This window comes from Xiphophorus couchianus, chromosome 5 (genome assembly GCF_001444195.1).
Source record: "Xiphophorus couchianus chromosome 5, X_couchianus-1.0, whole genome shotgun sequence".
Taxonomy (NCBI): Eukaryota; Metazoa; Chordata; class Actinopteri; order Cyprinodontiformes; family Poeciliidae; genus Xiphophorus; species Xiphophorus couchianus.
In genome coordinates, this window is record NC_040232.1 from 13,455,635 (window position 1) to 13,483,070 (window position 27,436).

The 27,436-nt window shown below is 38.1% G+C and overlaps 1 protein-coding gene across 18 annotated transcripts in view; it reads left to right on the plus strand.

Annotated features, from left to right (window-relative positions):
* Positions 1 to 27,436, plus strand: part of ank2a (ankyrin 2a, neuronal) — a 77,277-nt gene that overhangs the window by 27,386 nt on the left and 22,455 nt on the right. For 7 of the 18 annotated variants that reach the window (XM_028016206.1, XM_028016201.1, XM_028016192.1 and 4 more), the window contains 28 exons: positions 61 to 159; positions 248 to 346; positions 1,037 to 1,234; positions 1,337 to 1,435; positions 1,607 to 1,705; positions 1,792 to 1,989; positions 2,095 to 2,193; positions 2,673 to 2,771; positions 2,917 to 3,015; positions 3,147 to 3,245; positions 3,340 to 3,412; positions 3,567 to 3,617; positions 4,359 to 4,485; positions 4,572 to 4,650; positions 4,738 to 4,841; positions 6,867 to 6,902; positions 10,144 to 10,368; positions 12,089 to 12,187; positions 12,653 to 12,807; positions 12,900 to 13,111; positions 13,526 to 13,733; positions 14,011 to 14,107; positions 14,225 to 14,453; positions 14,642 to 14,767; positions 14,858 to 14,980; positions 15,102 to 15,134; positions 15,224 to 15,245; positions 17,319 to 27,149. In XM_028016206.1, the coding sequence (XP_027872007.1) occupies positions 61 to 159; positions 248 to 346; positions 1,037 to 1,234; positions 1,337 to 1,435; positions 1,607 to 1,705; positions 1,792 to 1,989; positions 2,095 to 2,193; positions 2,673 to 2,771; positions 2,917 to 3,015; positions 3,147 to 3,245; positions 3,340 to 3,412; positions 3,567 to 3,617; positions 4,359 to 4,485; positions 4,572 to 4,650; positions 4,738 to 4,841; positions 6,867 to 6,902; positions 10,144 to 10,368; positions 12,089 to 12,187; positions 12,653 to 12,807; positions 12,900 to 13,111; positions 13,526 to 13,733; positions 14,011 to 14,107; positions 14,225 to 14,453; positions 14,642 to 14,767; positions 14,858 to 14,980; positions 15,102 to 15,134; positions 15,224 to 15,245; positions 17,319 to 27,149 (13,018 nt within the window). The remainder of the gene's footprint in view (positions 1 to 60; positions 160 to 247; positions 347 to 1,036; positions 1,235 to 1,336; positions 1,436 to 1,606; positions 1,706 to 1,791; positions 1,990 to 2,094; positions 2,194 to 2,672; positions 2,772 to 2,916; positions 3,016 to 3,146; positions 3,246 to 3,339; positions 3,413 to 3,566; positions 3,618 to 4,358; positions 4,486 to 4,571; positions 4,651 to 4,737; positions 4,842 to 6,866; positions 6,903 to 10,143; positions 10,369 to 12,088; positions 12,188 to 12,652; positions 12,808 to 12,899; positions 13,112 to 13,525; positions 13,734 to 14,010; positions 14,108 to 14,224; positions 14,454 to 14,641; positions 14,768 to 14,857; positions 14,981 to 15,101; positions 15,135 to 15,223; positions 15,246 to 17,318; positions 27,150 to 27,436) is intronic. The other 11 variants (XM_028016198.1, XM_028016199.1, XM_028016200.1 and 8 more) reach the window with 8 other exon arrangements.

Here is a 27,436-nt window from a genome sequence, read left to right on the forward strand (position 1 = left end):
TGTGCACTTTCACCTGATGCCAGTCTTTGCTCTTTTACCTCTCTGTCTTTCACATCCCAGTCTGGATTGACACCCATTCATGTAGCAGCTTTCATGGGTCACCTCAACATTGTTCTGCTCCTGCTGCAGAACGGAGCCTCTCCTGATGTCCGCAACATTGTGAGTTGTGGTTTTTACAAGTTAGTGGTCGGTTTTTGCTTCATCTTAGTGTTTTAATGTTACTAAATGTTGTGATTTTGCACGACAGCGTGGTGAGACAGCGCTCCACATGGCAGCACGAGCAGGTCAGATGGAAGTGGTTCGCTGCTTGTTGAGAAATGGAGCCCTGGTGGATGCTATGGCCAGGGTGAGTCATCTCCCAATTTCCTCACTTTACTTTGCTGTAAAACTGTAATAGTGTTTCAAACTCTTACTTTTCTTGACGTTCTCCATATTTTGATATTTTAAAGACAAGCCCTACTTTGTTTTATTTGTTTGGTTATGTGACAAACATGCACAATGTAGAGCTTCATTGTGGAGAGAATAAAAACTAAAACATTGTTTTCACTTTTGTTACTAATAGAAATCTAAAAAAACTGAGTGAGCATTTGCATTTTCCCACTGAAGAAAACCATCACCATAATATGATGCTGCCATGCATGGTATGGTAGTGGTGATGTGCAGTTTTAGTTTGTTGTCACAGATGGCATTTTACATGTATCTGACCAGAGCACCTCCCTCCATGTATTGCGGTGTCCCTACATGGCTTTTAGCAAACTGTTAATGGGACTTTCTATGGCTGTTTTTCTGATACATCTTTTTTCTTGCTGCTTTTCCCAACAGACTAGATTAATAGAAAAGTAGATGGCCTCTTAGTTGTTTGATTAATTAATTAGCAAGCATTGAATTTTTATTTGTTTTATTTTGTACTGGTTTATCACATATAATCCCAACAAAATACAGTATCATTACGACCTTTAAATGTGAAAGAATGTTTTGCTTCTAATATTCTGACTTTGCTAAAACACATTCTCTCTCTTTCTCCATCTACCAACAGGAGGACCAAACACCCCTCCACATTGCCTCTCGTTTGGGTGAAACCGATATTGTCCAACTGCTCCTGCAGCACATGGCCCACCCGGACGCTGCCACCACCAACGGCTACACCCCTCTTCACATTTCAGCCAGAGAGGGTCAGGTAGAGACAGCGGCTGTGCTGCTGGAGGCAGGAGCCTCGCACTCGCTGGCCACCAAGGTGGGTGGAAGGTGGAGGATGATGTCTGCATACTGAGACAGTACTCAGCATGACGAAAAAACAATCTGGAAATAAGGATTTTCTCCAATTCATTTTCCACAGAAAGGATTCACTCCCTTACATGTAGCAGCCAAATATGGAAGCCTTGATGTAACTAACCTTCTCCTTCAACGGAAAGCACTTCCAGCTGATGCTGGGAAGGTGAGCATTAAATTTACAGCTGCAGTTTAGTAATTAGTTTGCATCTCTAAAATACAGTGGATTATTTTGCAGAATATTACTCATTATGATTAATCTAAATTTAGATAATAAAACTGCAAAGGTAAGTTATTCTGTTTTAAATATAATTTACTAGAATGCCTTTTTTCACAGAACGGCCTGACTCCATTACATGTAGCAGCTCATTATGACAACCAGGAGGTGGCTCTGCTGCTGCTGGATAAAGGGGCATCACCGCATGCCACTGCAAAGGTTAGTAAAAGTCACATGGTTTTCAAATGTAAATGTTCTGCAGCAGTTTATTTCATCATGAATTGTCAATCTTCCATCTTGTCTAGAACGGCTACACTCCACTTCACATTGCAGCTAAAAAGAACCAGACCAACATTGCTTTAGCATTGCTGCAGTACGGAGCAGAGACCAACGTTTTGACCAAGCAGGGAGTCAGTCCCCTGCACCTGGCAGCCCAGGAAGGACATGCTGAGATGGTCAGCCTGCTGCTTCGTAAAGGAGCTCACGTCAATACAGCAACCAAGGTCCCATACATAATAAGCTGATCCTGTTTGTTTTATTTACTGTTTGACGCATCCATTTTGATTGCTGTTTCTCACTGTGAGAATCTTGTGCTTTATATGTTGCAGAGTGGACTCACTCCTTTGCATCTCACAGCCCAGGAGGACAGAGTGAATGCAGCGGAGGTTCTGGCCAAACATGATGCGAACCTGGACCAGCAAACTAAAGTACAAACACACTCTTTGATGCACTAAAAAACACAGTAGCAGACAAACTAGGGAATGTGATGATGTAGAATTACACATAAGCTTATGTGTTGCCTACATGTTCTTTGTGTGTATTTCCACTACCTTGATTTAAATGTAGCTGATGTTCTTAGTTATTCTTAATTTCCTAAATGGAAAAATTAATTGAACCTTAAACCTAACAACTGTCACAGATAAAGTAGAAGACTTTTAACGTTTAGTGGTCTTTATAAGGTCAAACCACAATATCTCAATTGTGTCCATGTGTAACAAGACACACAACTTCCAAAATGTTCCACTTTGGTCTCTGTTGGTCCACAGAATAGCTTCCCAGAATTTTGAGATATAGGTATCAACATTTTTAAGAGTTTCTTCTTTTTACTTGGTTTAGCACCCAAGCAGAATAATCAGCCATGTCTGGAAATTATTTCATCCTGTTCTCGTTCTCTTTCCCTTTGCAGCTTGGATACACTCCTCTGATAGTAGCATGTCATTATGGAAATGTCAAAATGGTTAACTTCCTGCTACAGCAAGGTGCCAGTGTCAATGCCAAAACCAAGGTAGAAATTGTTTGGGGTTTATACGTATGGAGAATAAAAACTTAGCTTAAAACAAAATACACTGACTTTATATTCATATTTGCTTTGTTGTGACAGTAAAGCCTTTGAATGTAATTGTCCTTTGTGTTTTTGTTCTGGTTTACAGAATGGTTACACACCACTTCACCAGGCAGCACAGCAAGGGAACACACACATAATTAATGTTTTGCTGCAACATGGGGCCAAACCCAACACAACCACAGTAGTAAGACTGAAATTTATGCCTTTCATTGACTCTCAAATTTGGTATTACATTGATAATCCCACATACTGCTGCTTACTGATAATATTAATCATGATTCTGTATTTTAATATTCCTGCCCTTTGCTCTGGCAGAATGGGAACACTGCTCTGTCCATTGCCAAACGCCTGGGTTACATATCTGTGGTTGACACGCTGAAAGTTGTTACAGAAGAGATCCTCACCACCACAACTGTGAGTTTGTGCTATCATTACACATCTGAAGCAAATCTTTAGTAACCTAACCGTTGTTTGATGTACCATACCTTCTCTGTGTGTGCCATGGCAGACGGTGACAGAGAAACATAAACTCAACGTTCCAGAGACCATGACAGAGATTCTAGATGTATCAGATGAGGAAGGTGAGTCACATCAAAAGTCCATGTAACAATTGAAACCTAAAAATGAATTTAATTAACCAAGGCTACAGAGAAGATACAATCTGTGTTAATTTTGCCAGACAGAGAGGAATTATGTATTTATCAAGACATGCATTTAAAAATATATGTCCCAAAGTTTTGAAGGTGGAAGATGAAGCATTTTCTGAGATGACAGTGGCACTGGAAGGTACTATATGCTCTGTCAGCATGGTGTGCAGTGTTACATCAATTTTTTTGAAGATAAACAAAATGGATTTTAGATTGCTAGGCCCTGTAATACCTGGATGTGTTTGTTTTTTTAAGTTCTTTATATATTCACTTTTCTTCTGTGTTTATGACCATAATGCCACAGTACTAACTGCATATGAATTTACTATTGAATTAGATTTAACTATGAACTTGATAACAACAGATTATGGATTGTTTTCTTGTAAATTGGAGCATGAACTAATTTATACCAATTATATCTTTCCATGAGGTTTGTGTGATTTGAAATCAAATTTATGATGACCACTAAACTTTATGGAATGCTCATAACTTAGAAGAAATGTTTGCATTTGAAGAATAAGGACTTAAAACTGTGGGGGCATGCTGATGAAAATGGTTTGAGCTTTGTGAGAACAGCTTTCTTTTAACAGCAAATAATTTACCCTTTGTAGCATCCACTAGGTCTTTTTGCGCTACAGCAACATCAAATTTCCCATCATTACCAGTTTAAATATTCATTGATTAAACAGTCAATAAAAACAACAGTGATGTGGATAAAAGTAATAGTCCCAATCATATTTTTGTTGCTTTAGATCCTGAAAGGTTGTGCATTAGAGTACATAAATATTTCAGACACTGGTTAGTAATAAGATAACTAGTAATTCACATTATCATTTTTTCCATTATATGCTTAACAGTATGATTCTACCTCTGTCTCCAGGTGAGGACACAATGACGGGGGATGGTGGGGAGTACCTGAGAGCAGAGGACATATGGAAACTGCAGGACGACTCTCTGCCAGAACATTATCTGGACAGCTTCAGCTATATGAGCCACAACTTTGACAGGTGATAAAAACTTTACATGCAGAATGAGAACCAATGCATGGGATGCCATGTTCCAACTATAGTCAAACATTTTGGCTTTCCAACAGATCCCAGCACACTCCTATTCACCAAAGCTTTCATCAGAGGGAGGACGTTCTCTTCGAAGACATACTGACGAGCCACCAGGTGGGGGAACATGGCGCAACATCCTGCAAGCCTCTATTAGACTGCCTTTTTAAAAATCCAGTTGACCAGCTGATGTTTGTGTTTTAGGTATCAACATTGTCTAGAGAGAACGACAAGGAAACTTTCCGACTGAGCTGGGGTGCTGAACATCTCGATAATGTCATGTTGTCTTCCAGTCTGCTGCACTCAGGGTATAGGAACACACTACTTCACACCTAGAGATTCCCATGACTTACTGAATTTATGAAACTTTATATTGTTTTGATGTAGTTTTTCAAAACTACATCAAATATATTCCTGTTCATTTTGTCAAAGTGATTACAGCATTTCCTCAGCTAAGCCATACACTAAAATCAATGTGTTAGCTTACTTTGCATCATGCTAACATGAGATCAATACACTTAAATACACAAAGGTATTTCTTAACACCAAAGAACAAGCTTCAAATACCAGCACCATTAGAACATTTATTAAAAAAATGACCTAATGAAATGGTTCTAATTTTTAATTTAAATGTTCCAAAAGCAATACATGTCTCTACATTTAACCCACTCAATATCTAACAACATTACAACCTTTAAGTAACAGAGAGAACAGTACTTTCTATTAAAATATTCATTTAGCAATTATACATCCAGAGAGGAAACATTTAGATCTAATATAACATGAGGATTCTGATGTTGTATCCAGTTGCAAATGTTTGCTTTATTTTTGTATGTACAGCAACATGTGCAAAGGCCTGTCATATCAAAGCAGAGACTCAAACTATGAACATTACAAAGCTATGTTTCCTACCAACCCGTCAGGTAACCCAGTGCTCTGATGTTACTGTAGGGAATCACAGCTTCACAATTAATGTGCATGCAGTTTTAAAAGCATTTCTGCTGTTGACCGATGAATATTAAACTGGGTCTCAAATTTTTACCCAATCTGAAAACGCCCCAACTTCTGTCCTAACAACATGTCCCCAGCATCTGGATTATGAAATAACCAAGCAGTTTAGATTTTTGGTGTGCTCTCTTTTTTTCTTCATGTACTAGTACATCTCAAAAAAATGTAATATTGCAATATTTCCTATTAGTCACCTCAGAAAGTGAAAGAATCATTTTATAAAGATTCATTACACATAGTAAAATATTTCAAGCTTTTGTATTTTGCAGTTGTATTAATTGCAATTTATGGCTTACATGAAAAGAAAACCCAAAATTTAGTGTCTTGCAAAATTAAAATATCACCAATCAAAAACAGGTGTTTTAAGCACAAATGTTAGGCATATGAAAAGTGTGCAAATTTCAGGCAATAGTTGGTTGGGTCTCCTCTTGCAAAGTAGCACAGAGGCGATCGGATTTTAACACTGTAGGTGTGATGGAAGCTCAGATTGCTTTAATAACTTTCTGCAGATCATCTGCCTCATTGGGTCTGATGTCTCATCTTCCTCTTAAAGGTTCATATAGGTCAGAGGAATTTGAAGGTCAATTAAGAACAGGAACACCATGGCTGGCTAGCATTTCCTGGTATACGACTGCATTGACTGTGGACTTCAGAAAACACAGTGTACCAACACCAGCAGATGAAATGGCACCCCAAACTATCACTGTGGAGAATTCACACTGGACTTTAAACAACATGGACTGTGTGCCGCTCCACTGTTTCTCCAGACCCTACGACTTTGATTTTCAATTGAAATGCAGAATTTATTTCGAAAACTAGGCTCTGGACCTTTCCACCGACTGTCTTCTGGATATGTCACAATCAGTGGAGTATGTCAATTATTTTTGACACAGTCTACCAGAGTGAGAAACCGTTTGGAGGCTCAGGAAATCTTTGCAGGTGTATTAAGCTAATTTGCTGATTAGGGTGTAACTTCATGTGTTTCCATAATTTTTTTTCATGTTATTCTAATTTTCTCTGACAGTAAATTTTGGGTTTTCATTATCTGTAAGTCATAATCATCAAAATTACAAGAAACGAATGCTTGGACTATTTTATTCTATGTGTGATGATTTTATATATGAGTTTCTCTTTCTGAGATGACTGGCAAGAAATATTGCACTTTTTGATGTGTACTAGTATGCTTGTGTGTATTCTTGTGTCTGGTTGGGTTTGTTTTCACTTTTACTCATTCTTTATTCTCTTTTTCTCTTGTTACTTCTTTCCATTGTCCTCTTGTGATTCTGTTTGGGCGTCTGTGTGTCACTGCTGTGTTCTGCTTCTAGCCGTTCCTCTCCATGCCTAGACCATGACAACAGCAGGTGATACTCTTGAATTTGTGCTTGTATCTTCAGTCCAGTTTAAATTACACTCTCACTCCCATCCTATTTTTGCATGGTTTATCTATACATGGGTTTATATGACCTGGATTTAGGTTTTAAAAAAAATACTATAACTGTGGGGGGGGGGGGGGGTTTATTCTTTGAGTTTTTTTAATTTATAAATCTGTGGATATATGGTTGAAAAATACTATTTATATGTTATAGTACCTATAAAAATTATTTCTGTCTTATGTTTATTTACAAAGTTCTCATACACAAGCAGTAATCAGTCATTTTCAAGTATAAAAACATTCAGACTTTAAATTGTCGTGCAAGAATTTCCCAGTTTTTGAAGTTACAAATATACAACTTTAACATTTTACATAGACTGCATAAAAAAACAAGCATGACCTGTCTTTCTTCACTGATTTTTGTAGTTTTTTCTTCAAGGGCAGAAGTGTTTTATACACTTAAACTGCGATACCTTCCAATTTGGAATAGCCCAGACAATTTCTGATAGGCTAACTCACAAAATATTACTTAATCCAAAGACCACCTGTAGATGTACAGTCATGGCCAAAAGTATTGAGAATGACACAAATATTATATTTTCACATGATCTGCTGCCCTCTGGTTTTCATGTGTGTATGTCAGATGTTGTCATCACATACAGAAATACAATTGCAATCATATTATGAGTAACAAAAGCTTTTAATGACAGTTAGAATGAGTTAATGCAGCAAGTCAATATTTGCAGTGTTGACCCCTCTTCTTCAGGACCTCTGCAATTCTCCCTGGTATGCTCTCAATCAATTTCTGGACCAAATCCTGACTGATAGCAGTCCATTCTTGCACAATCAATGCTTGCATTTTGTCAGAATTCCTAGGTTTTCGTTTGTCCACCCGTCTCTTGATGATTGACCACAAGTTTTCAATGGGATTAAGATCAGGGGAGTTTCCAGGCCATGGACCCAAAATCTCTATGTTTTGTTCCCTGAGCCAGTTAGATATCACCTTTGCTTTATGGCAAGGTGCTCCATCATGCTGGAAAAGGCATTGTTCATCACCAAACTGCTCTTGGACGGTTGGGAGAAGTTGCTCTCGGAGGACATTCTGGTACCATTCTTTATTCATGGCTGTGTTTTTAGGTAAGACTGTGAGAGAGCCGACTCCCTTGGCTGAGAAGCAACCCCACACATGAATGGTTTCAGGATGCTTCACAGTTGGCATGAGACAAGACTGGTGGTAGCGCTCACCTCGTCTTCTCCGAACAAGCTGTTTTCCAGATGTCCCAAACAATCGGAAAGGGGATTCATCAGAGAAAATGACTTTACCCCAGTCCTCAGCAGTCCACTCCCTGTACCTTTTGCAGAATATCAGTCTGTCCCTGATGTTTTTCCTGGAGAGAAGTGGCTTCTTTGCTGCCCTCCTTGAGACCAGGCCTTGCTCCAAGAGTCTCCGCCTCACAGTGCGTGCAGATGCACTCACACCTGCCTGCTGCCATTCCTGAGCAAGCTCTGCACTGCTGGTAGCCCGATCCCGCAGCTGAAACACTTTTAAGAGACGGTCCTGGCACTTGCTGGTCTTTCTTGGGCGCCCTGGAGCCTTTTTGGCAACAATGGAACCTCTCTCCTTGAAGTTCTTGATGATGCGATAGATTGTTGACTGAGGTGCAATCTTTCTAGCTGCGATTTTCTTTCCTGTTAGGCCATTTTTGTGCAGTGCAATGATGACTGCACGTGTTTCTTTCGAGGTAACCATGGTTCACAGAAGAGAAACAATGATGCCAAGCACCAGCCTCTTTTTAAAGTGTCCAGCAGTGTCATTCTTACTTAATCATGACAGATTGATCTCCAGCCCTGTCCTCATCACCACCCACACCTGTGTTAATGGAGCAATCACTGAAACAATGTTAGCTGGTCCTTTTAAGGCAGGGCTGCAATGAAGTTGAAATGTGTTTTGGGGGATAAAGTTCATTTTCTAGGCAAATATTGACTTTGCAATTTTTTGCTGTTACGCTGATCACTCTTTGTAACATTCTGGAGTATATGCAAATTGCCGTTATAAAAACTGAAGCAGTAGACTTTGTAAATATTAACATTTGAATCATTCTCAAAACATTTGGCCATGACTGTATTTTAAGACACCTGTTCTTCCTCATGTGACATCATGAGACTATTTAAGAAGGGTATTTTAAGATTCTGGGTTTAACTGGTAAAACAATTTTATGTTTTATGCAAAGTGAAACAACTCTTCTACTGACAGGCTGAAGAGCCACTTGAAGTAAAAGCTATTTCTCCAAAAGCAACATCAAACAGTTTTCACATACATTCCAGGGACATATCTTAATTCTTGGAGTCCTGTGCTCTCATGAATCTAATATGAAAGTTTTTGGCCCTAATTACGATACATACATTTGGAAGACAAAGGACAAAAAATGGACAAAAACCTTAATCATACATAACCATTTAATTATGTCTTGTTTCCTTTGAGCTGCATGGTATGGGTCAGTGTGGTCAGGTCCACTATTTTATGTTCAGGTGTATCCAGGAGAGCATTTCCACCACCAGCTGGACTCTCACTGGGCACGTAGGGCCAAACTCAAAACACATGATGTTGTGACTTGGTGCAATGAAAAACGTGACACACTAGCATGTCTCATGTTTGTCACAAGCAAGGATGCTTTTCCGTCCCCCAATCAATGGACTGTTGTGTGATGCACCTGTCCATTCTGTTCCATTCAGCGGAAATTGGATGTAAATGACAACAAAACCAGTGTTACAGAAGGGCCATTACAAAGACCTGATAAATCAGTAAATTCGGAGCTGAAAAGGTTTGTGTAAGCAAGGCAGCCTACAAAAATGGCAGGGCAGTTTTGTCGACATAAAAAATTCCCCAAACTACTGAAAGAACCTTGTTTAAGGATTTTAAAAACGTTTCACGAAGGCCATACAGTTTGAAAGAGAATACAAAAGAAAATATTCTGATTTTTACCTAAAACAGGAAACATCTAGTCTCATATAATTTAAGATGGTAGTACAAATAAAGTCATGTGACTTTTATTCAGTATATGTAGATATGTGAATTTGAGCTGAAAATCTTTGTTTTCCCATTTGCTGTAAATGTCTCTATTTCTCCTCCATTCAATTTGTTTGCATGGAGATTTACCAACAGAGTAAACAACTGATGGAAATCTTATATATAAACTCAGTTTACTCTTTCCTGGGCCCTCTATCTGTAGCTTCCTGGTTAGCTTCATGGTAGATGCCAGAGGCGGAGCTATGCGTGGTTGTCGTCATAATGGCCTACGGATCATTGTGCCACCAAGGAAGTGTTCGGCACCCACCCGCGTAACATGCAGACTGGTTAAGAGACATCGCTTGGCTTCCATGCCCCCCATGGTGGAGGGAGAGGGGCTTGCTGGTCGCATCATTGAGGTCGGACCGACTGGAGCTCAGTTCCTGGGGTAGGTGAATGTCAAAGTATGTAATGACCACAAACACTCAGATTTGACCTTTCACAAAACTTTTACTCCTTTTGTTGAATACCTAATAAAGTATAGTTGACAGACCTCTTAGATGAACAAGGTGGAGAGCAATGCTTCTCTTTTTTTGCTTTATTTTTGTGAAGTAGGAGAACTGCTCTGTTTTTTGTTCTTTTGTTGGTTGGAAGGCTATAGCTAATATTTTACTAATTAACCTCCTGTCATGACTTTAAAATGTTAATTGTTTTTTGTTGTTTTGGCAATAACGTTATGCTCAAAAAAGGTGAAAACTAGGTTTGTAATTTAATTCGGTTGAATTCTTTGAATGGGAAGTCACTCCAGGCATCCCATTCAGCAGCTCTTACTTCCAGAGCAGCTGACGTAAGAGCTGCTCTGAAAGCTCTTACTTCAGAAGAAGTAAGCTCTTCTTCTGAAGAAGACAAAGAAACAGAACCAGATAGATGCTTTTGCCTAGCCCAAGTCTGATATACTAGATATGGGTTGTGTAAAATGTTTTTGTGTTTGCTTTGTCACTTCTGTATATTACTGCATAACATTTCTACAAAGGTTTATGTGTTTTCCTCTAAATCCATTAAATGCCATGGAGCAATCAATGACTTTGTTAAAGCACTTCAAATGATTCCAGATTCATAACGAGGAACGTGCAGAGATTACATAGCCAGTAACAGCAGATTCAAATTATAACTCAAAATTATCCTGAGGAACTGTTTCTTCAACACCAGACACCTAGTGAACCTTTGACAAAAGTGGAATACTTAGGAAGCTAAGATACACTGTTTGTGTATATGTTGTCAACATTATGTTGTGCTATTTCAAATGATTATTACTTCAATTTTTACTAGTTTAAGATGTGCTGTTTAAAAGCCCATCTAGAGACAAGTGCTGCTAATTAGCTCTTGCTATTGCACTATGACGTAAACATGTTATGTTCAGTTTCTCTGTCGTTATGTGTATGTCCCTATCAAATAAACTTAAAAATATTATATCTTAAATGCTTATTTCTTATTAATCAAAAGCATAATTTCTAACGTATTGTTGTGATGTTTAGAATTAGCGTTCCTTTTTTTTGTTTTAATTTGTTTGTGGGATTTTTCATTCTGATTAATCATCACATAATAGACTTCAGCGTCTGGGTTTTCAACTTCAAGCCTTGAGAACAATTGCTCTGCAATTTTTAGGCAAATTTCTGACTCAAATGAATGTTTCACTAAAAAACCTTTTCCAAACTTGGTGACATGCTGAAGAGGTAATTCGGTCATTTGAGTCAGGTGTGTTGGAACAGGAATACACCTGAAAGTTATAGGACAGTAGCTCTTGAAGGCTGAAGTTGGAGACCCCAGCTTTATTGTAATTGGGAGTAAAAGTAAATACAGATTATTTATAATTATTTTGCTGGGTATATGGATCATTACTGTGGTAAACATCAAGAAACCTGTCACTTATTTGATGGAATTTTTCCCTTAGATAGGTTCTTTAATTCATCTTTCAGAACTGATTTTTAAAGATCGTGAGCCTGAATTAGACTCATAATTTATTCAGATCATTGCAAATTAATCCACTACATGTATCTATGTGTGTGTTTGTTAGAATTTGTGTATTTGGTTGCATGAGTATGCTCAGTGGTGTGGTGTGTTCAAACTTTTCTTCTTCACTCCTTCCTCTGTGCTGCGTGTGGAATCAGTAAGCTCCATCTTCCCACTGCTCCTCCCCCTCTGAATGAGGGTGAGAGCCTGGTCAGTCGCATCCTGCAGCTGGGTCCTCCAGGAACAAAGTTCCTCGGGTAGGATCATGGGATGGGGGACATCCTGCCACCTTGGAATCCTGGTCACATAAGCACTCATTCTTTCCCGCTATGATTACTTTAAGATCATAATTTTTTATTTACAAAGTGTTTAAGTTCTGTTTCTTGATTTTCATTCTTTTTTTTTTTTTACTCAAAAAAGTTTCTTGTTGTGAGAGGATCCTGGGTTGCTCAGTTATTTCCATGTCTTTCTTAGTTGCATTTGCTTATCTCATGGAGTTGATGCTGTCCGTAATCTTTCTTTTTAATTATTTCTTATGATCGTTTTAGCATGAAATCAAAATTCCTCAAACCTACATCATGAATTCTTTTTTATTTTACGTGTTTGTTCATAAGATGGCCTATTTAACATTAATTGTACCTACATCCAAAAAGCCCTGTCAGACATCTATATTTTCTAATTAGATTTTTTCTCTTTTGTTTCACCTCTTGATTCCACACCAGGCCTGTGATTGTGGAGATTCCCCATTTTGCTGCTCTTCGGGGCACTGAGAGGGAACTTGTGATCTTGCGGAGTGAAACCGGAGACAACTGGAAAGAACACCACTGTGACTTCACTGAGGAAGAGCTGAACCAGATCCTTAATGGCATGGATGAAAGTAAGAAACAAAGACATTAATCCATATATCCTTTATTGAATGGGTAAAGAAAGTAAATACTAAGGAGCATCATTTGTCTCCACCTTTCATAGAGCTTGATTCACCTGAAGAGCTTGAAAAGAAGAGAATTTGCCGAATCATCACCAGAGACTTCCCTCAGTATTTTGTAGTGGTATCGAGAATAAAGCAGGACAGCCATCTGATTGGTCCAGAGGGTGGCGTGCTCAGTAGTACCCTTGTGCCCCAGGTTCAGGCTGTCTTCCCTGAAGGTGCCCTCACTAAGAAGATCAGAGTCGGGCTACAGGTGCATTTATTTAAGGAGCAATTGTCTGGTCACTATATGATTTATGGATACTTTGTGTTATCCACTAGGAAGTATAGGTCAGTATTTTTTAGCTTAGTTTATAGCACTATGAAATTCAGAATATACAACCAAAAATACCTAAATACCAGGCAAAAATCTTTAACTACATCAAATGTAGTTAAAGACTGAAGACAAGTTAGCTTGTCTTCCTTCAGATCCTATAAATTGCTAAATTTCTTTATGATGATGCTTGCCTATGGTGATCACAATATTTACCTGCTTGTATGCACACATTTGCATACTGCCTCCATATGCTTTATTACCATCGGTTTCTACAGTTTACACTGTGGAGCAGTAGTAAACCACTTCTTGTTTACAGAACACTATTAGCACATTTTCTGTCTTTATTTTTAGGCTCAGCCTATTGATGTGGAGCTGGTGAAAAAGAGTCTTGGCAACAAAGCCACTTTTAGCCCAATTGTTACATTAGAACCCAGACGGAGAAAATTTCACAAACCGATCACCATGACGATTCCAATCCCCGAGAGCTCCAACACCGATGGACCAAATGCCATGTTCAGTGGGGAGACCCCCACTTTACGTTTGCTCTGCAGTATAACAGGTAACATGGCAAATAATCTGAGCTTTTATAATAAAGTTCTTGAAATTATAACAACTTAAAACCTGTTTAAAAACATCTGTTTTATATATTGTGAACCACAATCTAGGTGTTTTTTAGGTGTTTTAACCTAAAATCACAGCTTAGATTGTTTTATATTTATGTATGAACTGTTGTCTTTGCTTTTATCCATTAAAGCAAATTCTTTTTATATAACCATTCTATTATCAATAGCATCCAATATGATGTAACACCTCATGTAACTTGTTCTATGTTTTAGGTGGAACCACACCTGCCCAGTGGGAAGACATCACTGGCTCCACACCACTCACCTTTGTTAACCAGTGTGTTTCCTTCACCACTAATGTTTCAGCAAGGTAAATTGGTGTCTCTTTTGAAGGTTGTTGGTGTGGACTGAAGTTGTTTTGTAAGCTCAGTATGCTTCCTTATTTAGTCTTCTGGTTACTAAATGCTGGCTACTGACAAATTTACAGGTTCTGGCTTATAGACTGCAGACAGACCCAGGAGTCTGTTAATTTTGGGACACAGCTGTACAGAGAAATCATCTGTGTTCCCTACATGGCTAAGTTTGTCATCTTTGCCAAAACGCTGGACCCCATTGAGGCACGGTTGCGGTGCTTCTGCATGACAGATGACAAGATGGACAAAACCTTGGAACAGCAAGAGAACTTCACCGAAGTAGCTCGCAGCCGAGATGTTGAGGTGTGGTTAATGAATACATAAATGAGGGAAATGTTTGAGAAAAGAAATTATAGAAGCCCATTTTTATGGTCAACTAAATACAACAAAGATTTTTTTCCTAATGTTGTACTAAAAGGTGTTCATGCAATTGAATAGAGCAAAGATGGTGTTATATACTTTTCACATATTATCATATTATCTACAAACAGGTGCTGGAAGGAAAACCCATATATGCAGACTGCTTCGGAAACCTTGTACCCCTTACCAAGAGTGGACAGCGCCATGTATTCAGTTTCTTTGCTTTTAAAGAGAACAGACTGGCACTCTTTATTAAAGTATGATCATACAAACAGCAAACATTTCTGAAATGCCTGTTTGGATCGCTATGAATGAGCCTTAAATTCAATGATGTCTTCATTGATCAGACTCGTGATACTGCCCAGGAGCCCTGCGGACGATTGTCTTTCACTAAAGAACCACGCACATACAGAAGTCTTCATCACAATGCCATCTGCAACCTTAACATCACTCTTCCAACATACTCAAAAGTGAGTGTAAATATCTAAAGTGAAACAATTATTATTGGTTTATATTCTAGGAATGCATAACTAGAAACTGCGCAATCTTTCTAGTAGTATAGAGACTTAAATGTTTTTTTATTCTCCTTAGGAGTCTGACTCAGATCAAGATGGGGAAGATGAGGTAAATTAAATGTTTTATGTGCTGTTTTAAAGTAAAAAAATATTAAATCACAGAGCTATAACAGTGACTGTTAAATTCTTTCTTTTCAGAGTGAGAAGAGTGAGAAGAAATGTAAGTTTTTATCCAGTGATATTTATTCCAAATTTGAAAATGTATACATTACATTTTTAGACAAAAACAGAAAGATTAGATACATGCCTTTAATTGAGACCAAATTTTGTTCAGTTATTTCTTGTAAAGAAATCTATTAAATACTAAATGTAAAATCAGTCCATTAATTGACATTTCATTAACTGTTGGTAGCTAAATGTGATAGAATAGTGTGAGAACCGTGCTTCTTGTTTGGCTCCACTAACACAATGTGTAGTAACATGTTTTTTGATGGCAGCTATGCTATGGCTGTGTTCCCTCACTGCAGACTATACTAACCCTCTCCATCTCTTAGCATTTTTCATTTTTCACTGATTAGATTTTTCTAACAGCCAATCATTAAGGTCAAAACAATACTTTTTCATTTTGGCTTAAAATGATTTTGATTCATTCAATTTAAGAGCTTAGTCAATTTAAGAGCACACTTATTTTGTGCTAACAAAATATAAAAAGTATTCATTTTGGCCTCTTTTTGTTTGTTTGCATCCATTTATCTGTTTTATTAGCAGCATGTCAAAAATATGTATTTGCCCTACCCAGAAATACAACCCAAAAATAAAAAAGCTTTAAAATCAACTCAGAAAATAAGATTAAACCAATATAGTAATATAAGAAAAATTAATGTTACACTTGCTTTAAATGATTTTACTGCACACTTCATTAACCTGTCACAAGACATCCTGGAAGATACTTGAATGGCCTTTAGTAACTGAATTATATTGAAATTCTCAGGTTGGACTTGCAAAACGCAGTGGCAATACTCAAATCTAAGGATATTAGTAAAGTGGAGTTCTTTGTCCATAAGCAGTGGGCTAAGAAGCTAGTGTCTGACTATGCATCACGTTTGCAGCAGTTCATGATGACCAAATGGTACGCTACCAAATATGCTTTTTATAAAGGAATTGAATAATTTTGAAACTGTGGCAGTCATTCAAAGTTGCTAATAATGAAACTTTCTGTATTAGCTATGCTGAGCTGTTTAAATTATTATTTGAAAGGTTGTATAGTTTGCCAAAAAATAATAATAATAACTGAACTGACAAATAATCTTAATTTGTATCTATGTTGGATTGATGTTGTGTCCAATGATGTTAAAGTAAATGAAGAAATCACCATTTAGTTGTTTAAAAAAACACTTATTTTTCAATTTTCTCTAATTTTTGGTTGATTTTAATAAACAATACCATCTTGTTTGTTCTCTAGTTCCGACTATGTACAAAAATTGTATTCTAGCTAACATCACACATTTTATCTAATCTTCCTTGCACTAAATGCTAGCTGCAAGTGAAGATTTCCCCACTTTCATTTGTTTTATTTTACATTGCAATCATTTCTTTGTATGGGCCATAAAGTCACAAAACCATAACCTTTTTCAAATTAGCTATTGTCTAATATACATCTGCAGTTCTTCTGAATAAAAATATAACTATGCTTTTCACAATACATATCAATATGTGATACTACTTTTGTCTTGAGCTGAGATTGATACTTTAAAACAGCAAATTACCAATGACTTAAGATTACTTGGTTTATAAAGCACCTCCTTTTTCAGTTGCACTGTAATTCTCTTCAATTCATACTTAATGCAATGTTATAGTGATACATGCCTATTTCAAAAGTAGGTTTGACGATGTTTGTTAATCTGTCGTGTCTGTTCATTTCACATGTGGGTTTCTTTGTTACATTCTGTGCTTTTTGTTTTGTTCATGTTAGATTCCAAAATGTGTAGAAAACAGATTGTCATTGTTCTTGTCTACATTTTACCTGCCTTATTTTTTTTCTCCTGTTGGCTTTTGCTTATGCTGTTGCTCCTCTTTTTTTTATTTCAAACCTTTCTGGACTACTACCCTGTTGGGCCTTTTTTCCAAGATTTTCTTATCTTCTGCCCTGTCAGACTTCTTCTTTCACTGTGAACTGAAGATGGATATTTAATGGCATTGTCTTGATCACGATTTTCTAATGTCTCTCTTTCCCACTTGATTTGTCCCATATGTTATCTTCCCTTTTTGGTTATGAAACTTTTTGTCTTTGAAGATGATGAATCTGAGTCTACTGAGACATTCTCACTGAGAACTAATCAACCACTTGATCCTGCAACTCTTGCAAGTCCAGACATTCTATCAGACATATCAGATGTCAGAATATCTGCAGTATTTCCAATAGATGTCTATGAGGAGAGAGCTAGAGCTGTAGTGTTTGTTGAAAAAGAGTCATTTGCTGCAGTGGAATACTTTAAAGATAGATCTGAAATGACTGGAGAGATTCAAAAAGAGAACCTTATTTATAGCAGTGAGTCAGTGAAAGAAAGAACAGCCATGGTCTCAAAAGTCAACACAGATATGGGAGAAAATTTTGAACCTGCTGTGAGACATAGTTCACAAGAAGACCTTGTCCAAGGCACATCTGGTCAAGGTACTATATTGCAAACAGCACTACATAGCAAACAATGTCCCCCAAATATCAAAAAACCTATAAGGAAAAAGCTTAGAGAACGAGAGCTGTCCAGGTGTAGCAGCTCTGAGGGGGAGCTGGAAAGGGTGAGCTCTGAGGAATCTTTGGATGGTGAAGTTATTCTTGAAGAAAGCTTTTCAGCTAGCTCAGTTATTCAGCCCCCTGTTTCTCCTTTAATTATTGAGACACCTATAGGGTCCATAAAAGACAAGGTTAAAGCTTTACAAACCAAAGTTGAACAGGAGGACATGCAAAAAACTAGTCAAGGTGTAGCATGTGCAGAAAAATCTTCCATTGTTCCAATGAAACAAGATGATGTCATGCCAGAACTTCCACAAGTTCCCAAATCCCCTAAATCTCCTAGATCTCAGACAGAAAGATTAGAGGAGATTATGTCAGTGAAGGAGTTAATGAAAGCCTTTCAGACTGGACAGGACCCATCAAAATGTACATTTGGGCTTTTTGAGCATAAGCCACCACTTTCGTCTCATAGTGAAACATTGAAATACAAGCTCTCAGATACCGAAGAGACACTTGGAACAGAGCAGAGTCCAACCTATGAGATTCCTGTCATTTTCAGTCAACATGAGGATGTGAATAAAATGGACAAGATGGACATGAGAGATGAACAAGTTAGCTCAATCAGAAACACTACTGAGAAAACCCTGTTGATATCAGAAAGACCTTCCAATGGTAAAACAGTAAAGTTTGCTGATACAGTTCAAGATGACTTTGGAAATGATAGCCCACTGGTAGAGTGCAGAAACAGAGAGCTGCAAGATAAAGAGACACTGTCTGTGAAGGATCGGATGAAAATATTCCAAACAGAACAGGATTTCCCACAAAATACCACAGGACTTTCACAACACATAGCCATAGCTTTTTCTAGCACACATTTTGTGTCTGAATCTGAATCCCAGGACCATACTCAGGGCCTCACGGTTCTTAGTCCGCAAAGTGACAGCACAGAAGATCAAACATCAAATTTTGTGGGATGTAAATCTGAGGAAGCAGCAGTTTCAGACGGTTCTCTTTTTGGAAAAACAGTTCCACGTCCTGATTCTGTTAAACGTGAGACAGTACATATCTGTTCCCCAGGTGAGGAGCAAGGTAAGCCCACTGTGTCTGTGAAAGAACTAATGAAAACATTCCAGGACTCTTCAGTTGAACATGGACACATTCAAAATATTAAAACCAATGATGTTCCAGCTCCTCAAGCACAAAAGGATATTCCAACCATTACTTCAGTTCGCCAAACAGTAAACAAAGAGAATGAGTCTAAAAATGAATCTCAACAAAGTTCTGATGTGACCTATTTTAGAAATACTGATGAAAAAATGGAGAGGATTGATTTCAATGATAAAAATATTAGCCTTAAGAAAGAAGCATCAGATTTGTCAGAGAAAAGCCCAGGGAAAATGCAGTTAGATGGATCCTTCTTAAGCACTTTTAGGGGTTTATCTGAGGAAACTCAAATCAGCCCAGATCGCAGAACTTCTGAGGACTTCAGTGCTGACATAAAGGCTGAACTGGAAGAAAATCCCGAATATCAGCTGTTTAGGCAGACTCAAACAGTTTCAGATGTCAATTATCAAGTGTTGGTCCTTGAAGGGGACGAATCACCTGATGACTTTGACAGTCCTTGCTATGTGGGAGACATCAGTTCTGACCTCCCTGGGACACCCAAGGATGAAAACTTGACTGAATCTTCAGAGAAGAGTGTTGATTCCTCTTGTTCTAGCTCAGGAGAAATACAAACTTCTGACACCCACCAAAGAAGAAATGAAAAGACTTTTAGTCTTTCAGTAAGTGAAACCAAAGAAGAAAAGAATAGTTTTGGGGCAGCTGAGGCAGATATATTGGCTGACTATGAAAGCAAAATACTTTATAGACAAATTGACATAGAAGAAAAAGAAACCATTATCAGGGAGCCAGGACTTCAAGATATACAAACAGAGAAGAAAACATCGTACCAGGCATCAACAGCAGAAAAGGACATGCAAGGGACGCTGTTGTTAATGGGAAAAGATTTTGATCAGTGTCCACAGATTAAGTCTTTTGAAAAACATCAAATTGAGCAGGAGTGTCAAGAAACAGATGTACATGAAGAAATAGATGAAGACACTTTAGCATCACTAGCTAATGAAAACAAAAAAATATTGATGGGTGAAAGAACACAGATTTGGACAAATGAAAATATAATTATGGCAGCAGGTGACAAAAGAAAAAGTGAACTGGAAAAAGACCAAACATCTGAAACATTAAAAGATTTCTCAACAAACTTTTCAGTCAGTGATGGTAAATTTTCCCCATACAAGGACAAGAAAACATGTCAAATAAAAGAAGATCAAGATAGTGAAAGTAGTGCATCTGAAAACATAATAGAGGAAATTGGCCATTCAACGTTGATACAAGAATACAAAAGAGAAGGAGCAAGGTTACAACAATCTGAAACCAAAAAGAATGTGTCAGGTATGTCTTCACATCTCAGTTCTGATGTTCATGAATACATTAAAGAGCCAGTGGGAAGAAAAAGCCATCTGGAAGATGTTCTCCATGAGAACTTCAAAGAAGCAAAACTGTCTAGAGATCATTCAGAAGAACAAATTGAGAAAAATAAAAACTCCCAGACTGCTGTAATTTCACCCAAAGAAGAAAGAATAATTTCAGTTTTGGAGACTCCATGCCAACAAATTCATACTGAAAGACAGATATGCCCAGAACATTCTGTATCTGAGAAGGATATGACAGGCATGTTAATGTTATCACATCTCAGCAGTGACCTAGAAGAATATCTCAAAGAAAAGCCAGTGATGAGACAAAGTCATTCTGAGGAAGATCTAATAAATGATCAATGCAAAGAAAAAAAGCTGGTAAGAGATTTTTCAAGCGACAAGCTAGGCAGAGAGGAAAACTTGGAGACTCATGTAGTTCAAGTCAAAGAACAAATAGTGTTTGAACAAGTTTGTGATAAGAGAAAAGGAAGCCCAATAAAGCCATCAATAGAGAAAGATATGTCAGGCATGTTGTCACATCTGAGTAGTGACCTGGATAAATATGTCAAAGAAACGCCAGTGACAAGACAAATACATCTTGTGGAAGATCTGGTAAGGGAGAGCTGCAAAGAAATAAAACTTGCAAGAGGTGATTTAGAGGACAAGACTGAGGAGAACGTAAATGCTCAAACTGACCAGGTTGTTGTCAATGAAGAGACAAAAACATCTGACCCAGAGGCCAAAAATGAACAAGTTTATATGGAGAGAAGAGGAATCCCAATAAAGCCAGCAATAGAGAAAGAAATGTCAGGCATGTTGTCACATCTGAGTAGTGATCTGGATGAATATGTCAAAGAAATTCCAGTGACAAAACAAATACATATTGTGGAAGATCTGGTAAGTGAGAGCTGCAAAGAAATAAAACTTGCAAGAGGTGATTTAGAGGACAAGACTGAGGAGAACGTAAATGCTCAAACTGACCAGGTTGTAGTCAATGAAGAGACAAAAACATCTGACCTGGAGGCCAAAATTGAACAAGTTTATATGGAGAGAAGAGGAAGCCCAATAAAGCCAGCAATAGAAAAAGAAATGTCAGGCATGTTGTCACATCTGAGTAGTGACATGAATGAATATGTCAAAGAAATGCCAGTGACAAGACAAATACATCTTGTGGAAGATCTGGTAAGTGAGAGCTGCAAAGAAATAAAACGTTCAAGAGATAATTTAGAGGACAAGACTGAGGAAAGCGTAAATGTTCAGACTGACCATGTTGTAGTCAATGAAGAGACAAAAACATCTGACCCAGAGGCCAAAAATGAACAAGTTTATGTGGAGAGAAGAGGAAGCCCAATAAAGCCAGCAATAGAAAAAGAAATGTCAGGCATGTTGTCACATCTGAGTAGTGATCTGGATAAATATGTCAAAGAAATGCCAGTGACAAGACAAATACATCTTGTGGAAGATCTGGTAAGTGAGAGCTGCAAAGAAATAAAACTTTCAAGAGATAATTTAGAGGACAAGACTGAGGAGAACGCAAATGTTCAGACTGACCATGTTGTAGTCAATGAAGAGACGAAAACATCTGACCTGGAGGCCAAAATTGAACAGGTTTATATGGAGAGAAGAGGAATCCCAATAAAGCCAGCAATAGAGAAAGAAATGTCAGGCATGTTGTCACATCTGAGTAGTGACATGAATGAATATGTCATCAAAAAACCATTGACAAGTCAAAGTCATCTTGAGGAAGATCTGATAAATGAGACATGCAAAGAAATAAAACTTGCAAGGGATGATTCAGAAGACGAGATTGAGAAAATAGAGAACCTTGAGACTGAACCAGTTGTAATCAAACAACAAACACAAATGTCTGTAATTGAGAATGAATTTGAACAAGTTTATGTTGAAAGAAAAGGAAGTCCACAAAATCCGACAATCATGAAAAATATGTCAGGCATGTTGTCACATCTCAGTAGTGACTTGAATGAATATGTCAAACAAATACCGGTGACTCAACAAAATCTGCCCGAAGAAGATCTGGTCAGTGAGAGCTGCAAAGAAATAAAACTGATTGATTCAGAGGACAAGACTGAGAAAATGAAAAATGCTCAGATTGACCCAGCCATAGTCAAAGAACAAACAAAAACATCTGTTTCTGAGGCCCAAATTGAAAAGGTTTATGTGGAAAAAGAAGAAAGTCCACAAAAGCCAATAATCATGAAAGACATGTCAAGCATGTTGTCCCATCTTAGTAGTGACATAGATGAATATGTCAAACAAATACCAATGACAAAACAAAGTCTACTTGAGGAAGATCTGGTCAATGAGAGTTGCACAGAAATAAAACTTTCACGAGATGATTCAGAGGACAAGCCTGAGAAAATGGAAAATGCTCAGATTGACCCAGACATAGTTAAAGAACAAACAAAATCATCTGTTTCAGAGGCCCAATTTGAACAAGTTTATTTTGAGAGAAAAGGAAGATCACAAATGGCTGTTATTGAGAGAGATATGTCAGGCATGTTGTCACAACTCAGTAGTGACCTGGATGAACATTTCAAACAAATACCAGTGACAAGACAAAGTTATCCAGAGGAAGATCTGGTAAATGAGAGCTGCAAAGAAACAAAACTGGCAAAGGATGATTCAGAAGACAAGCCTGTGGAAGAGGAAAATGTTAAGGTTGACCAAGCTGCAATCAAAGAACAAACAAAACCATCTGTTTCAGAGCCCCAATTTGAACAACTTTATGTCGAGAAGAAAGAAAGTCCAAAAAAGCCAATAATCATGAAAGACATGTCAAGCATGTTGTCCCATCTTAGTAGTGACATAGATGAATATGTCAAACAAATACCAGTGACAAGACAAAGTCTACCTGAGGAAGATCTGGTCAGTGAGAGTTGCACAGAAATAAAACTTGCAAGGGATGATTCAGAGGACAAGACTGAGAAAATGGAAAATGCTCAGACTGACCCAGCCGTAGCCAAAGAACAAACAAAAACATCTGTTTCGGAGGCCCAGTTTGAACAAGTTTATATGGAGAGAAAAGAAAGATCACAAAAGCCAGTAATTGAGAAAGATATGTCAGGCATGTTGTCACATCTCAGTTGTGACCTGGATGAATATTTCAAACAAATACCAGTGACAAGACAAAGTCATCCAGAGGAAGATCTGGTAAATGAGAGCTGCAAAGAAACAAAACTGGCAAAACATGACTCAGAAGACAAGACTTGGGAAGAGGAAAATGTTAAGGTTGACACAGCTGTAATCAAAGAACAAACAAAAACATCTCTTTCAGAGGCCAAATTTGAACAAGTTTATATGGAGAGAAAAGGAAGATCACAAAAGCCAGTAATTGAGAAAGATATGTCAGGCATGCTGTCACATCTCAGTTGTGACCTGGATGAATATTTCAAACAAATACCAGTGACAAGTCAAAGTCATCCAGAGGAAGATCTGGTAAATGAGAGCTGCAAAGAAACAAAACTGGCAAAACATGACTCAGAAGACAAGACTTGGGAAGAGGAACATGTTAAGGTTGACACAGCTGTAATCAAAGAACAAACAAAAACATGTCTTTCAGAGGCCAAATTTGAACAAGTTTATATGGAGAGAAAAGGAAGATCACAAAAGCCAGTAATTGAGAAAGATATGTCAGGCATGCTGTCACATCTCAGTTGTGACCTGGATGAATATTTCAATCAAATACCAGTGACAAGTCAAAGTCATCCAGAGGAAGATCTGGTAAATGAGAACTGCAAAGAAACAAAACTGGTAAACGATGATTCAGAAGACAAGCCTGTGGAAGAGGAAAATGTTCAGGCTGACCCAGCTGTAGTGCAAGAACTAACACAATCATCTGTTTCAGAGGCCCAATTTGAACAAGTTTATATGGAGAGAAAAGGAAGCCAAAAGAAGCCAGTAATTGAGAAAGATATGTCAGGCATGTTGTCCCATCTCAGTTGTGACCTGGATGAATATTTCAAACATAAACCAGTGACAAGTCAAAGTCATCTTGAGGAAGATCTGGTAAGCGAAATCTGTACAGAAGTTAAACTTGCGAGTGATAATTCAGAAGACAAGGTTGCGGCTGACAAAAACTTGCAGACTCATGTAGTTGGTGTCAAGGAACACACACAAGCCTCAGTTTTGGAAACTCATTTTGACCAGGTTGATGTTGTGAGAAAAGGAACCTCAAAAAAGCCAATGACTGAAAAAGATATGTCAACAATGTTGTCACATCTGAGAACTGACATAGATGAATATGTCTCAAAAAGTCCAATGATAACAAAAAGTATTTCTGATGAGGACCTGGTCAGTGAGAGGTGCAAAGAAATTAAAATGGCAAGAGATAATTTAGAAGAACAGATTGGGGAAGGGGGAAACATTCAGCTGGCTGCATTTGGAGTCAAACAAAAACAACAATCATCAGATTTAGAGAATGAGTTTGAACATGTTTACTTTGAGAGAAAAGAAAGCCCACAAAAGCAAGTGACTGAGAAAAATATGACAGGCATCTTGTCCCTTCTCAGTAGTGACCTGGATGAAAATGACAAACAAATGCCATTGACAAGACAAAGTTATTCTGAGGAAGATCTGGTCAGTGAGAGCTGCAAAGAAGTAAAATTGCCCAGGGATAATTTAGAAGATAATTTAAATTTAGCTGCTTCATCACATCTCAATATACAAGGGTCTTTTCAGGTTTCAAGTACTCATAGCACGCTAAAACGACCATCTGATTTAGACAGCCTTCAGACTCAGGGGTTTGATGACTCAGATCAGGAACCATGCCATCAGGATTCATTAGAGGCCAGTCCTCTTATGGAAGACAGATCATCAAAGAAATCTCCTGATTCCATTGAGCCAAGCCCCACTAAAGAATCTCCATGTCAAGACTCTCTTGAAGGAAGTCCTACTCAACCAAAGGAACAACAATTTCAAATGCCAGTACAGACAGCTGTGTATGAAGATTATGCTTCCCAGCTCAAAGCATGTTTTGCTTCTGATAAAGCCATTCATACAGATGAATCTGGCAACACTACACAAGAAAACACAACTGCAATCCCACAAGTGGATAATAAAGTGATGGATGATCATTCTCCTAAGTCTACACATGAAGTAACTGGTATGTGGTCAAACGAGAGTGTTCACACACTCATTAGGCAAGACTCTCTTGGTAGTAATGACAGTGAGAATGACACCACCAATAAACAATACACTCCAGAAGAGGAGATGTTTAAAATAGCTGTAAAGATCAAAACATTTGATGAAATGGAACATGAATCAAAAATGAAGAAAGACAAATTGGTCGATGCCCCTTCTCTGTCTGATGAAAGTGCAGTGGATCTCAAATTTGACCCAGCTGCAAAGCTTTCCTTAACAGATGTGCTACACCAAAGCTCTGAAAAACAAGTAGCAGAACGCTCTAATCAGCCAGTTGAAGATTCACTGTGTATAATTACAAGTCAGAAAGAGGAACCTGAGAGAAGTGTCTCTGTGCCCCAAGTAGCAGAAATACATAAAGACATGACAGAAGGTGCGAGTTCTCAAGTAGCAAAAGAACATTTTCCCTGCACTGTGAGAAATGAACATACCTTACCCAGTGGCTTTGCAAATGAGTCAGTATTGACACATGATTCGGAGTTTTACAATAACCCCCAGGACTATGGAACTATTGAAGTAGAAGATGTCACATTATGTTGCAGTTATGATAATGTGACCTTAAAGGAACATACTGAGGGTGAGCAACACGTGCCTCTTGATGCTTTGGAGGACACAAAAACACCTGAAAAAATAATTGTGCAGACACCAGGTGGGGAGAAAAGCCCCAGTCCATTTCAGTTTCAGGAAGGAAAGCTATTTGAAATGACTCGGGGTGGAGCTATTGATATGACAAGAAGAACTTTTGATGAGGAAGAGGAATCATATTCATTCTTTCATGTCGGGGAACATCCTGTTGAGGAGGCTGTTTTGGAAACAACTGTTTCAGACACAACCCTTCAAGGGACCCCAAAATCACAGGTAACTCCATATATCTGTGCTGTAAATTCCAGTCCTGAATCCAAAAGTACCACAAAACCCTCTCTTGAAAAGTCAAAACTTGAGAAATCGCTTCAAAATGTTGATCTGTGCAGCCGTACGAACACCAAGCTTGGTTCTCCAAATGCTTCTAATACTTTTACAGATATTTCAACAGAGGCTGAAAGTCTCAAAAACCTTGGGCTGGGCTATCTGGACAGCACAATAGCTGACCTTCAGCTAGACATATCTGCTGAATCTGAAAAGAATTCTTTAGATTCCTCATCATCTGATGATGATGAGCTTGATGAAGATGAAGACCAATGCTCAGTCATAGAAATGAGATATCATCAACGCTCACCCCCACTCCCGGATTTCAAAGAAACCCCCAACGATAGAGAGGAAATATCAGTGGGGAGAGAACCACAGCTTTCAGAGCTTGTTCAAGTTCGAGAAGCAGGCGAAATCCTAACTTTTAGTCGTAGAACTAGATCTGAGGATAACACAACTAACGCCTTTAGTAAAGAAGGTAGGAGTTATTCTGAGAGTAGTCAACCCTCTAATATATTAAGTATTCTTTCTTCCAAACCTACTACCGTTATCCAGGAGAAAGCTTTGGGTGATTGGATTTCTGCAAGTTCTCCTCCAATAAATGAAACATCTGTGAGGTCTTCTTTAGAGACCGATGAAATGAGCAGCACTAGTCACATGAGTTCAGATTCTGTTATATTTACATATGACATCCCAGCCTCCCAAAGTTCAGATTCTGATGGCAGTCAGTTGCCAGTTGTACATCCATCCTGCGGAACAGAGGATGTGTTTGAGTCCAGGCCTGCCTGGGATGACACAGTGGAAACTCAGATGCAGAGAATCGGTGATGATCAGACTCCAGAATTTACATCAGGTATGGTTTAGATGAATTAGGCTTTTGGTCTATCGTCTCTCTTCAGCAGCGAGATCCTTTTTTCTCTTTTAGAGAAGATTCTCTCCATTACCCATTTACTGTTATTTTTTTAACATTGGGATTTATTTCCTCCATTTTATATTGTTACCATATTTTGTTTGTGTCCTTGTGCACATGGGTAATAGTGTATTACATTTGATAAGTTATTGCTGTGTCTGAGGACAAAGCAATTCTAAGATTGAAATTAGAAAATTTTGATACAAGTCTATTGCAATGTTGGGATTATG